This window comes from Pararge aegeria, chromosome 4 (genome assembly GCF_905163445.1).
Source record: "Pararge aegeria chromosome 4, ilParAegt1.1, whole genome shotgun sequence".
In the NCBI taxonomy this organism is placed as follows: domain Eukaryota; kingdom Metazoa; phylum Arthropoda; class Insecta; order Lepidoptera; family Nymphalidae; genus Pararge; species Pararge aegeria.
Window position 1 is genome coordinate 20,605,815 of NC_053183.1, and position 13,174 is coordinate 20,618,988.

Below are 13,174 nucleotides of genomic sequence, written 5' to 3' on the forward strand. Positions count from 1 at the left end.
GTGTTCATAGATTAACCAGTTTACTTATAGTATATGGTAATTAGCGCAATACTTTATAACATCTACACCTAATGGCTAAAATGGTACGTTTTATCGCTTTAATTAAGTTATTTTTACCTATTTAGGCATACAGTTATAAAACGTGTAAACGAAAACCGAAATAATATTGCACAGACTTGAGGCATTATGTACTGTCTCTGAGACTTATCCGTGAAACCGTAAACCCAATAGTTCTTAAGTATACTACTGCCAGAGTTTCCACTGAAAGAAAACAGATATAGCCCTAATATCACATGCAAAATTAAAATCATGAGACTCCTGTCAACGTGGGTACAAGTACCTAAATAAAAAAGGCTGCATTTTATTAAAGAAAAAATATAACAAGTATTTAAAAAAAATTACCTTATATCTTATCCCACATTTTTTCTAGTCATACTGTAACGTCTACACTGTGGTGTCAAAACAGTTTCAATACAACACTTTGTTTACGATTAATCATTTCTTTTCAACTCACTCAAAACAGGCGATGTGGCCATTATTGTTTTCAAAAATTAACCAATGGGCGTACGGCATTACGCTGTTACGCCGAGTCTAAAGTATTCAAAGCGCGGAGCTAATGAGTAAGTTTTTATCTGTGACAGAGGTTAGACGTAGGAAGGTACCCGAAAACAAGCTTTTAAGTTTTAAAAGTGCTGAAATAGCGTCGCACGCGCATGTTATTATCGTTTAGATTACTAACTTATTTAGATCAAGATCAAATTTTATGTTTTTAAATTAAAATGGGCTTAGACAGTTATAGTAATCGGACCAGTGGCTATTATTCGGAGGCGGTAAGTATTTTTTTTTACTTAATCTAATAAACACTTTTATGTACCTACCTTTAAAAGTTTATAATACAGATAGGTAAGTGGTATATACCTAGATAGTTATTTTTTTATTAAATATCTCTTATCTTTTAGTTAGGTAGGTACCTACTACCTACCTCCCTACTTTTTATAGGGTCACGTTAATCATTAGTTTTTAGTATTAATCATTAGTTATTAGTTTAGTATATACTAGCTGTTGTGTTGCCCGCGGCTTCGTCCGTGTTTTTTTGGTTTTTCATACATCCCTCGGGAATCAAAATTATAGTAGCCTATGCGTAATATCTATCTCCATTTCAAATTTAATCCAAACCGTTTCATTAGTTTTCCCGTGATAGAGTAACAAACGTCCATTTCGCATTTATAACATATGCATAGGTATGTAGGTAGGAAGGATTAGTACAATATGAGAAGGTTTAACACAATATATTTAAGACACAAAAGTATTTCAACAAAGAAGTTATGAAAAGATTGTTTACTTCCATTACCTAATGACAAGTCAGAAAAAAAGTAGGTAAATACGTATAATTAATATAAATAAACTTAGGTATAGAATGGCCGCCTACCCTCACTCTGTTATATATGCATACAATCTAGGTACCTACGAGTAGGTATACCGTACCTACATGTGTGGTGCTCAATCACGCCAGAGCAGAGAACAGCTGAACCGATCTGATCTTTTAATCCCGAAAATGGTAGGTTCGTGTGGGATAGGGATTTGTATTGATTTTTTGAATTGGTTCAGCATAGTTTGTGGTGGGTCTATGCACAACATTTTAAAGTCAAAGTCAAATATTTCTTTATTCAAATAGGCACCTAGATGACACTTTTGATGCGTTGATTACATACGAAATGTGTACATAGTACCTAGATGATCGCGATAACTACACTAGGTTAAAACTAAAGCTACGAGGGCCGAGCCGGCTGTTCTTTTTGTTATCACCATCTTACATTGTCATTTGAAAACATTTAAGAAGCAACCTGGTTAGAGCAATTGTTCACACCCAAGCTTTTGTATCGTTTACGTAAACCTTTTATACCTACCCTACCTAGAATACAAACTTTGAACTTTTTAAGAGACATCCCCAAGATATCAAACAGTAATTTATTGTACAATTTCCTTTAAATGAATTGCATATTTTGTGTAGTCTAGTGTATGGAACTGCTTTATTTTTGCTTCTAACGTTCAAATTGCATATTTTGTATTCAGTTCACTCAATGGGGAAGCCAAGAGTCCTGGCCGGAGTTCCAGTCGGCGCTGCAGGAAACACCCGCAGCTGGCAGACCCAGGTCTTCCAGTTTTGCTGAGAGTATGCATCTATTACCTAGACATCATATTACACACGGGTGTTTTGTCGCCTTAAAGCAGCGACATTGTAAATGTATCCGGTGTCTACTATTTCTTAAAAATATAATAACTAAAAAATATTACAATTTACTTGGGGAATAAGAAGAATCCTATATCGAATGTAAGCGGGGCACTGCGGCGGCAGTGTCAACGTCATTAATTGCGTTTGTTTCGTGCATCTGAAAAAATATTCAAATAGTTTTCCACCTTAATTTGATCAGCACGACTCATGTAATACGCCAATACAATTTGTAAATACTTAATGAATAGTGGCACTTCATACATTAACGGATGCACCTTAAAATGTCGTAGAAGGAGAATTTTTCGATTTCCATGGGATCTCATGTGATTTTAAAAAACAATATGACATCGAGAGAGTACGGCGAAATTATTTCTTAACTATTTTTAAATAGATAAGTCATCAATTGACGCGAATCCGTACTTAATATAATAAATGCGAAAGTGTGTTTGTTTGTCACTTCTTTACGCCGTACTTGTACGTTCATCTTGATTTTTGGCAAAGTAACATAGGCTTATTTCGGGATAATATACGATTCCCACGGGCACAGAATTAAGAACAGATACAGAGACAGAATTAAGAACAGATACAGAGACCGTGTAAACGACTAATATCGAAACATCAAAAACCAATCTACTTTAGACTTGTTTCTCGAACAAACTGTTAGCCCAACGGCCACGGGAAGCCCACGGGATTTTTAAAGTCGTATTAAACGCGGGCGAAGAACGCAGACTATATACTATACTATACTGTTTTAAATTTAGGATATAAAATGTGATAGCTGTTATTTCGCGTTTGTGCAAATGTTTTACTGGTTCTTAGACTATAATAGAATAGAATAAATATTTTTACTTTAACTGTGTTAATTTGTTTGGGTTGTAAGTGGGAATAGTTCCAACAGTTTGCCACTTTCTGGCGTGCAATTTTATTACATATACCTATAGAGTTTATATTACAAATTACTATATAACACTTACAATTTTAAACTTTAGACACTAACTAACCTAACTAACCTATTTTTAAAAATATTTCCGTCTAATTCTATTTCCTCTTTCTGCAGCGAAAGTTGATGCCGTGATGGAAGAGTTCCGAATGAACGGCTTCGACTCCCCCTACGACCCCGAGGAGGAAAGGAATTTATACAAACATAGAAACAACGCAGGTATGTAACTTTGACTCAACCACACAGGGTCCTCTCACTGCCTTTATATTTAACTGCCTCTAAGTGACCAGTATGTTCAAGTACGGCTCACGGTTCGAATTAAAAGAAATAACTAAGTATACCTACTTTGTATAAGGCTTCCTTATTTATATAAACAATCGACTTACTAGAAACGGACATACATTAATTAATTAATTTATTTTATTTATTTATGTATTTGTGAACAATAACTTAACCGCTAATGAATGAAACGAAACTTAAAATTTACTATATTATATCAAGATATTTATCGAGAAATCTAAATACATTCAAAAATATTGATTAAAATAAAATAAGATACAAAAAAACAACGATCAAAAGGGATACATGCAATATGCTAATCTTAATTTCGAGTGTGTGTTGTAGAGACTAGAGTGTATGTATTTTGTGTGTAGGCGTGCGCGCGCGCGTGTTTTGTGTGTGTGTGTGTAGCGACCCTGCTTTCTGAGTCCAAGGCCGTGGGTTCGATTCCCACAACTGGGAAATGTTTGTGGGATGAGCATGAATGTTTTTCAGTGTCTGGGTGTTTATATGTGTATTATAAGTATTTATGTATTACGAGTATATTCATAAAAATATTCAACAGCTATCTTAGTACCCAAAACACAAGCTACGCTTACTTTGGGGCTAGATGGCGATGTGTGTTGTGTTGTCGTAGTATATATAATTATTTATTGTAAAGTCAACATCTCCGGAGGATGCTCCGGTTTTGGAGCGAAACGAGCGTAGAGTGTACATTGCCGAAGATCTGTTTGGTGTGGAGTATAAGGATCGGAGAAATTATAAATTACATCATACAGATTCTCCTGCTTATATTTATTATTAAGCTTAATTTTCATAATATATGATGGATTTCCGCAAAGTAACGCCTGTTTCTAACCAAATGTAGGTAAAATGTGTAAAACATATCCTATACAGCGAGGTTACTGTAAGGTGAGGTAAATTGTAAGCAGCCAGCTTCGCTCTCATCTTCCGCAAGATAGAAAAATGATTGTAAATGTTGCTGTTGGAAAAGAGAAACTACTTAGTTCTTGCTGGCTCTTCCCGGTAGAATTTGCTCTTCGTAACGGTGGTAGAGTTATTACAAACTGACTTTGGAATTTCGCATGGAGTCGGTGGTCGACGAATCAATGAGTATGTCCCGCAGGTGACGTTCTATGATTGAGAGATAAGGTTTATATTCATTAATACTTAAATTTCCATTCAGAACTAACCGGCATGGGTCCACCAAGCATGTACCTGAGGCAAAAGTCTTGGCCAGCCCCGGATGCTTCTCCTTCCATACCTCTACCTAATGCCAGGGAGAGCAAGAGGAGAAATGCTGGAGAGATGTTTTTGGCGGCTTCAGGTTTTCAAGGTAACGTTTAATCCCTATCCCTGTCCCTATCTCTATCCCTACTAATATTATAAATGCCAATGTAAGTTTGTTTGTTACGCTTTCACGCAAAAACTACTTAACCGATCCTCATGAAACTTTGTACACATATTCTTGGAAGTGTTAGAAGTAATATAGGAGTAAGCTCGGTTCCCTTGGGAGAGGGGATGAAAGTGTTTGACGATTTTACACCATAAGTCCGACAAACTATAACCGATTTAAACAATTATTTTTGTACTACTTATAGAGTTTATAATATGTGTTTAATTTTGTCCAAACTGTGGTTGAAGATAGAGGACAGAACTCCTTAGCGGACAGCAGCAAACCCCTCATTTAAGGCTTAGCGATACTGAATACTTTAAATTTTTATAGAACTACAATTAAATTTAATGCCACCTCAAAAAACAAAATTAAACGCAGACGACGTCGCGGGCAACGGATAAATTCTTCATTGCCCTACACAATGTTGCAAATAATAATGTAATGTTATGTAAAAGGATCGGCACTATTATTATTATAGCCTCTTTATTTCCATGATACATTTTTAACAATTATTAATACATATGTGCATGCATAAAAATGATATCTTTATATATATATATATATATATATATATATATATTAAATTCTTACCCCTATACGGGTGAAGGCCTACTCCATTTTTCCCCACGACTTAACCAATATTTACCGGCTTTTCTTATTATTTCGTCAACTCATCTTTCTTTCGGTCTACCTCTTTTCCTCTTGTTTGTTGGACCTTGCCAGGTAGTTACTCTATTTGTCCATTTTTCCTTGTCCATACGTGCAATATGACCCGCCCATTTCCATTTTAGTTTTTGAGAATGTTCTAAAGCATCCATTACTTTTGTTGTTTTTCTTATTCTGTGTATTCGTTTTATATTCAGCAAACTCCTTTCCATCGCTCTCTGACATACTTGTATTCTATTTTTAGTTTTAGTGAACTATAGATCTCATAAAGGACATATACTGCAAAAGCAAAAGCCGCGTAAAGTTAGAGAGACATGGATGGCCCTGAAATAGACATTTGTAGAGGCGCCAGACAGGGTGACCCCCTCTCACCTAGAATTTTTATAACTTTGCTCCTAAGTATAATGAAAACTCTAAACTGGGATAGAAAAGGAATCAATATTGAAGGGAAACTCCTCAGTAATCCGCACTATTAAACAATACTAAATAACTTTGATCCTAATATTATGTGTTACAAAGTATGAATTCACCTTTTTAGAATTTCTATATCAATTCTCAAACAGTAAACCACCAATCTGTAAAAAAAATTTTTTTTGCGAGATCTTTACAGTGATTGATTCCGCAAAACGTCTTCACTCGCAAGGTAAGAAGGGTGTTTCATAGTTCACCGAAACAACAGAGCCAAGTCAAAATTTGGCTGACAAGATCAAAAATAGCCTATTATATAGTTCACTGCTGGACTAATGGGCTCACTGAACGGCAGGGCTTGCACATTTTAAACGGGAGGTCCCAATTTATAATTTCTGAATTTTCTCTGGTCTGGTCTGGTAGGTCTTTTTTATGGCGTGGTGGAAAAGCTTTATTTTTAAGCAGGACGGAGGTTATATGGGAATCCCCCCTCTAAAGGTGGACCTAAACTAAAAACCACGGCACGTCCCACTTGTTGGCTTTGTTAGACACCCAGGGAACAGCTAGTCACCACCCTACCGACAAAGACGTGCCGCTAAGCCATTTAGTGTTCCGGTGCGATGTCGCGTAGAAACTAATTAGGGGACTGTGTCATCACTTACAATCAGGTTAGATTGTAGTCAATGACTAACATATAAAATAAAAATAAAAATAGCCTTTAATTCCACAACGTCATTTCATACATACTAATAAACATTTGAATACTTTTAAATTAAATAAACATTAATATATTGATTCGTTAGGTTAGGTATGGTTTTACAATAATATTGAATTCAAATTATGCACTTAAATTATTAATTAATTATGTCACGCGATTCGGATGACCTGTTGGCAAAGGCCTCCTCTAGCTCTCGCCACTGCTCCCTGTCGTGCGCTACTCTGCGCCAGTTAGGTCCCGCAGTCTGTTTAATGACAATAGACTAACATATAGTGGAAAATATAAATCTCGTAAGACGACCGTGAAAAGAGCAGGGGTAGTGACAACAGTGTTCTGATCTGCCCTCGAGGTCACCTCAACGCACAACGGCTGTGAAAAGAATAAAAGTATGGGTAATAAATTGTGTACATATATATATATATACAGCCAAGGCTGAGAAACTAGCTCCATCGTCGGACGTGATAACTGAGCAGCAATTGCGCGTGCTGTCCACTCTGCCCAACTCCGTGCTGTACAACTTGCTGAGGGAGTTGGAGCAGGCGCGAGTGCAGTTGGAAGCGAAGCCAGCGAAACAGCCTGAGGTGAGCAACTTTGCATAACGTTTTCAAAGCTTGGTCAACGAACATTTGGTACTTAGTACACAACCAAAATATAAATAAATAAATATACTACTACAATACACAAATCGCCATCTAGCCCCAAAGTAAGCGTAGCTTGTGTTATGGGTACTAAGATGACTGATGAATATTTTGATGTATAATATACATTAATACTTAGAATATACTTACATATAAACACCCAGACACTGAAAAACATTCATGCTCATCACACAAACATTTTCTAGTAGTGGGAGTCGAACCCACGGCCTTGCACTCAGAAAGCAGGGTCGCTGCAAACTGCGCCGATCGGCCGTCAAATTCTTCCGTCTTATTCTTTTAAAAATATACGGATGCTTTATAAAGGTATCGTTCATCTGTCTTGAAATCAGAATTTTAACAGTTGTAGAAAGATCAACCTCGAGACACTGTTCACAAAAAGAACAGAATTTAGTATGTTAGTAAATTCAAAAGTCAAATTCAGTAAAAATTCTAAAAATTCAAAATTCAAAATGATATTAAAGCCAAGTATTGAAGTGACTACCACCGGTTCGGAAAGCAGATTCTACCGAGAAGACCCGGCAGAAGCTCAGCAGTTGCTCTTTTCCAACGTCATTTTACAATTTAACAATCATTGTTCTATCTTGTGTAAGATAAAAGCGGAGCGGTTTGCTTCCAGGCAACCTTGTCATTAAGAAATCACACCAAATGAATATCATACCACAAAGACTTAAAAGGCCTGCAGCCGCGCAGGAAACGCTGCTGGCAATATCTAACGACCCACGGTTGCCTTTGATAAATAGCCTTTGGTTAGGCCAATACTATTTCGTTTATCTTTATCATATCAACCCATTATTGGCCCACTACGGGGCGCGGGTTTCCACAATGAGAAGGGGTTAAGGCCGTAGTCCACGCTGTTTTAGTCCGGATTGGTGGACTCCAAATGTTTGAGATCATTATGTAGAAGGCGTGGGCTCAGGCATGCAGGATTCCTCTCGATATTTTCCTCAACCTTGAAGCAAGTTATGTTGCTTAAAAAATTAACATAACTTGGAAAAGTGCACTCTGGGATTCAAACTCGCCCCACCGAAAGTGAAGTTCCACCCATTGGCCTATCACCGCTTCCGTTATTAACTTATTATTTTAAAATAAACAGTTACCAGTCGCGCTGCTTTCTAGAAGGGTGCGGTTAAGACTAATCTCGTGGTAGTTCGGCCACGTGCCATTACTGTACCACTTACACCTGTGACGCCTTTAAATTCTAGGTGGTCGAATGTCGGTTCTGCAAGAACAACGGAGAGCGGGAGTCGTACTACCGCTCGCACCGCCTGCGCTGGCGCGGCAAGGTGGTCTGCCCCGTGCTGCGCAATTACCGCTGCCGCCGCTGCGGCGCCAAGGGGGACTCCGCACACACGCTGAAGTACTGCCCGCTCGCCTCTGCCGACGGTATGTACTGCCGCTCGCGCCGCCCGAAACACCACTTTGCTTTGCGGTCGGCTCAGTAGGTACTTAACTAACCGCAGAAGCCTAGGAGTTGCAAGGGTTTAATCTTATTATGCTTACATATGTAAGTAAGGGTAAATATTTAACCACCTAAAGTGCTCGACCTTGCTTACACAGTACTTCGTATTGTCTGGCTTTAGACAAATCTATCCTGAACGCTTCCGTATTTTGTGAACCTACGTCTAATATTTTGATTTCTCCATTGGTTTAACATGTTAATAGTATTTGTAAGCTCAATGTCCTACTTTTAGTAATTTTGACAATATTTTTAATAAGTGTCGATGTGTTTCAGAGCGTCAAAAATCGAACGCCATGATGCAAAGCGTTCGAGCTCGTCGTACCTGGCAAACGCCATCTAGCGATATCGCCAGTGAATACGTCGTAATGGGCGAGGCAACTCCCTCTGTGATAACAGATGGCGCTTATTTTAACTCTTATGAACCACTCGATCCTATTTGGGAAGCATTGGCCAAAAAATTAATGCTATGAAATAACAAATTACTTTTAACATTTATGTCATTAAATTAGTTGACAAATCGTTGATTTTTAGAAGTTTATTAATTGTGCCAATTGTGTTATTCTCAGTAGCCGGTAGATGGCGTTGTTAGTTTTGTAATAATTATGATTATGTTTACTTTTATAATTTTTTTGGTGTGCTATATTACCTTTCGTGGTAATAAATACATAACTATTTTTGCTAAATATATATTTGAGCATTGACTACATACATATTATGTTATTATATCGTTGACTATCGATGTCCGAATACTAATTACAGTAGGTACCTACTTATCTTTATTATGGTACTGAAATAACGAAAACTTTTTTTTCAGTAATATGTATTTTTATAGTAGGACTAATATATCAATTTAAATCATGCATTCCTCTCATATAAGTCAAAGTGACCACTTTTTTTTTGAACCTTTAAGAAATGAAATATTAATGCCACAAATAAAATCCACAGCAATTTTAGGAAACAATTTTGGAAAATTGTTATCTAAAATGATTAACTTCTTCTATATTGGTGCCAAATCATTTGTTTAGTTAGTTATATTTTACCAGATTATAAAAATATCTATCTGAATTACTTATACATAGTACAATATTATTTTTAGGATTAATAATAATACTACTAAATACTATAAAATTCGGACGATCCCTTTTTCACATCTTACTCACTTATAAAATAGGATATTTTAATTTCATTATAGTTTAGAAATACTTACAGGCATAAAATTATGTATGTTATAAATTATCGATAACTCTCGTAAACAGTTTACAAAAACTATTTTTTTCAGATCAAATTATTGAAAATATATTTGTAAATTAGTATTTTTATGTCGTGTGTATGTATAATTTCATTATGGTGATGAAATGCAGGCATTTCTAATGCATGCTTAGGTACATTTACGCGAAACTCCATTGACATTTGCATCGATATTGTAAGTTCCCATAATCAATTTTTGTATGATAACTTACCTGAACTTATTTCTGCAAAAGATTTATAATGTGTGTTTAACGGATATTAAATAATACACCTACTACTTGACATTATTAATTGTTTTTGGTGTCGGTAAACTAAAGTTTTGGGTCAAATAAATAATAATTAAAAAAAACGCTTTTTTTATTCTTAGCAATGAACTGTTGAATCTGAAAAATAGGCCTTTTTTCAGATTCGGATATGCATAATAAATAACGCAGTGAATGGACTAAGTATTAAAAAATACGTAATTGAAATAATTTTTTTTTTAATTCATTGTTACTCTCTTTATAAAACATTTATAAAGGAAAATCTCACTGGCTTACAGTAAAAATGCATAGAGGGAAAGCTCGCGCGTGCTCGCACAGTTTAAAGCTTGCTTGACGATTATTCCACTTTCGACTTTAAAATTGTACCACTATGTAATATTTTGCTGTGTCATTACCTATTTTGCAATTAAGCTTTATACGCAACAAGTTAAGGTCGAGATTCTATTGTTAAATTTTCCGAAACATCTAGGCTACAATCCGGTAGATTTGGGAATGTGGGCCGCGGAAGTGTGCCGCGGGGTCAGATGGAGTGGCAAGAGAAGGGGGGAGGAATCAGTTAATATTATGCAGATGGGTATAATGCCTAATGAGATAAGTTCTTGTGCGTGTGATTTGATAGCTATTGCTGTTAATGGAATGGCGCACAAACGAGCTTTTGTAGCTGAGGCAAGCGAGTCTATCTTGTCCTTTACACTTAAATTTGCGACTCTAATATCAGTGTCACAAGGTCAATTTTGCTTTGAAATTAACCGTGTTTCGATACTCTAAAACGACTCGACAGTTGCGAACGTGCAGATTTAAGCATTTTCGTCCACAGCGCTGTGTAGGTCTCTAAACTCTTGCCATGTTTCCAGTTTACAGCTTAATTTTTGCACGTGTATGTATAAATGGAGCCGACAGCTTGCAGTAGTGTGCACTTCATAAATGCCCAAAAGCACTGCCTACTGCCTAGTGCCTACCCTAAAATGTATACATAACTGGTGTTAGAGGAGGATTTTTGCCGTTTTATGCCATTTTCCTGCTGTATGCATACCCTACTTAGAAACCCAGAGAACTGTGCACGCCACTGACAGCTTAGCAGGCCAGAATCAACATTGAAGCGGTCTGTCGAAACGGAAATAAAGTCAGTCGGTGTTCTTTGCTCGTCTTAAAATGGTAAGGATACAGTTATTAACTAAAAAAACCTTTAACAGTTAACAGGTAACGATTGAACAAATTAAATATTACGACCATACAGATTCTCCTGCTTTTCGCGGATTATAGCAAATTAAGCTAAATTTTCATAACAAAAAAATATATATATAACCCGTGCCATTTAAGAATTATTCATAATAAATTAATAGTTCAAAAAATTAAAAAAACACGCACGCACAAAAATCAAATTTATTTGTACCTGTTATTTTAGTTAGTCCGAAAAAGGATTTAAAATTTACGTTATTCCTGCTTTATTGACTATGGATTGCACTGCAACAGCAGTCAATCCATCGTCCATAGTTGAACGAGCATTCTGTATGTTCTTAAGTCAAGTTGTATAATGGCGTCCGGTTGAAAACTTATTGGTTAAAAGTTACTGAACTAAGCATTTGGTCTAAGAAACTCACAATAAATTAGGTCGGGCAACTTTAGCATGTTTTTTCCTAGTTGATGAATTTAGAACAACTTCCGAGCTTCTTTACGGAAACCTTTGGTTTTTGCTGTGCTTTATAATGCAAACTTGCATCGGAAAACTCAATGGGTGCGAGTGTGTGTGTGTGTGTGTTGTCAGTGTGTGCATCGGTGCTCGGCCGCGACGTCGCTCGGCAGTAGGTCAAGAAACAAGGTCGAGGCATTTCTCCGGCGAGGGGCTTGCTCGAAGCGCTGTGTAGGCGCACTCCGCACTGCTGGTACGCGAGTTAGTACTGGTTTGGGGTTTAAATAATAAATCTTTGAATATTAAAAAGTAACTGACTACATAAAAAGTGTATATAAAACAACAATATATCGAGGTGCCTTGAGCCTAGTGACCAGACTACGGCTTCAATTTCGGGGGGCCCAGTTCGAATCCCAGCACTCACCTCTAACTTTTCTAAGTGTAAAAGTTTCAAGCAAGTAAAATATCACTTGCTTTAACGTTGAAGGAAAAACATCGTGAGGTAACTTGCATGCCTGAGAGTTCTCCATACCTAATGTTTTCCAGGGCTATGAAGTCCAGTAATGTAAGTGGACCATGGCTTAAAAACCTTCTCTTTGTGAGAGGAGACGCGTGCCATTTGGGGGCCAGTGATGGGTTGATGATGATTTATTTATTTTTAATTCAATCAGTACGGTTATCACCATTTACACTAATGTATTTAACATAGTAAATTTAATTATACAAATTAAAACAGAGAACTAATCATTTTTATTAAAAGAGAATAATAAATTATAATGATGATATCGAGGAGTGCATAACAGAAGATCTTAAAATTCGGTACGCAGAATACCTAAAATATAAGTAAAATAGTAAAATGCTATGTAATATTAAGTGATATGCGACATAATATTAAGTTACGTTCATATATCTGTGGTGTTGGTTCCCCAAACAGAGTATCGCATCAGCGTTTGAGCGTTTTAGTACTCTACTTTTGAATAAAATCAGACGTCAATTGGCGGAATTCCACAATGTACATTAAATATTAAGCTTCATTTGCTATATTACGCGAAAGTAAGATATATCTGCACGATGCAATCGCACGTTTCGCTCTGACACCGCAGCATCCTTAGAAGACTGGCTAAGTCACAGTTGAATTGTCTTTAAAGATCGAAGAAGTCGTTTAAATTTGTCTGATTTTTGCGGAATATAGCAAATAAAGCTCATTGCCCTCGTTTGCATATTCATTTATTTCAAGTAGTCCATCTATAAGCGATTTTGAAGCGTCAACTAGGT

General features: G+C 36.5%; 1 protein-coding gene across 2 annotated transcripts; it reads left to right on the forward strand.

Annotated features, from left to right (window-relative positions):
• Positions 1 to 575: 575 nt before the first annotated feature.
• On the forward strand, positions 576 to 10,288 carry LOC120623353. 2 transcript variants are annotated; one of them, XM_039889327.1, is made up of 7 exons: positions 576 to 830; positions 2,074 to 2,173; positions 3,291 to 3,392; positions 4,639 to 4,788; positions 7,067 to 7,221; positions 8,502 to 8,682; positions 9,032 to 10,288. In XM_039889327.1, the coding sequence occupies exons 1-7, from the start codon at positions 780 to 782 to the stop codon at positions 9,226 to 9,228; spliced, it is 936 nt and encodes a 311-aa protein (XP_039745261.1). In that variant the 5' UTR covers positions 576 to 779; the 3' UTR covers positions 9,229 to 10,288. The 2 variants fall into 2 exon arrangements, with proteins under 2 accessions (XP_039745261.1, XP_039745262.1); XM_039889328.1 differs by lacking the exon at positions 2,074 to 2,173 and having other exon boundaries at positions 706 to 830.
• The last annotated feature ends 2,886 nt before the right edge of the window (positions 10,289 to 13,174 follow it).

Bases quoted from the DNA above. Each gene is read 5' to 3' on its own strand.
- LOC120623353 (XM_039889327.1), top strand. From the start codon at position 780: ATGGGCTTAGACAGTTATAGTAATCGGACCAGTGGCTATTATTCGGAG. The intron at 2,174-3,290 runs GTATGCATCTAT...CTCTTTCTGCAG, and splicing joins GTCTTCCAGTTTTGCTGAGA to CGAAAGTTGATGCCGTGATG. The intron at 3,393-4,638 runs GTATGTAACTTT...ATTTCCATTCAG, and splicing joins CAAACATAGAAACAACGCAG to AACTAACCGGCATGGGTCCA.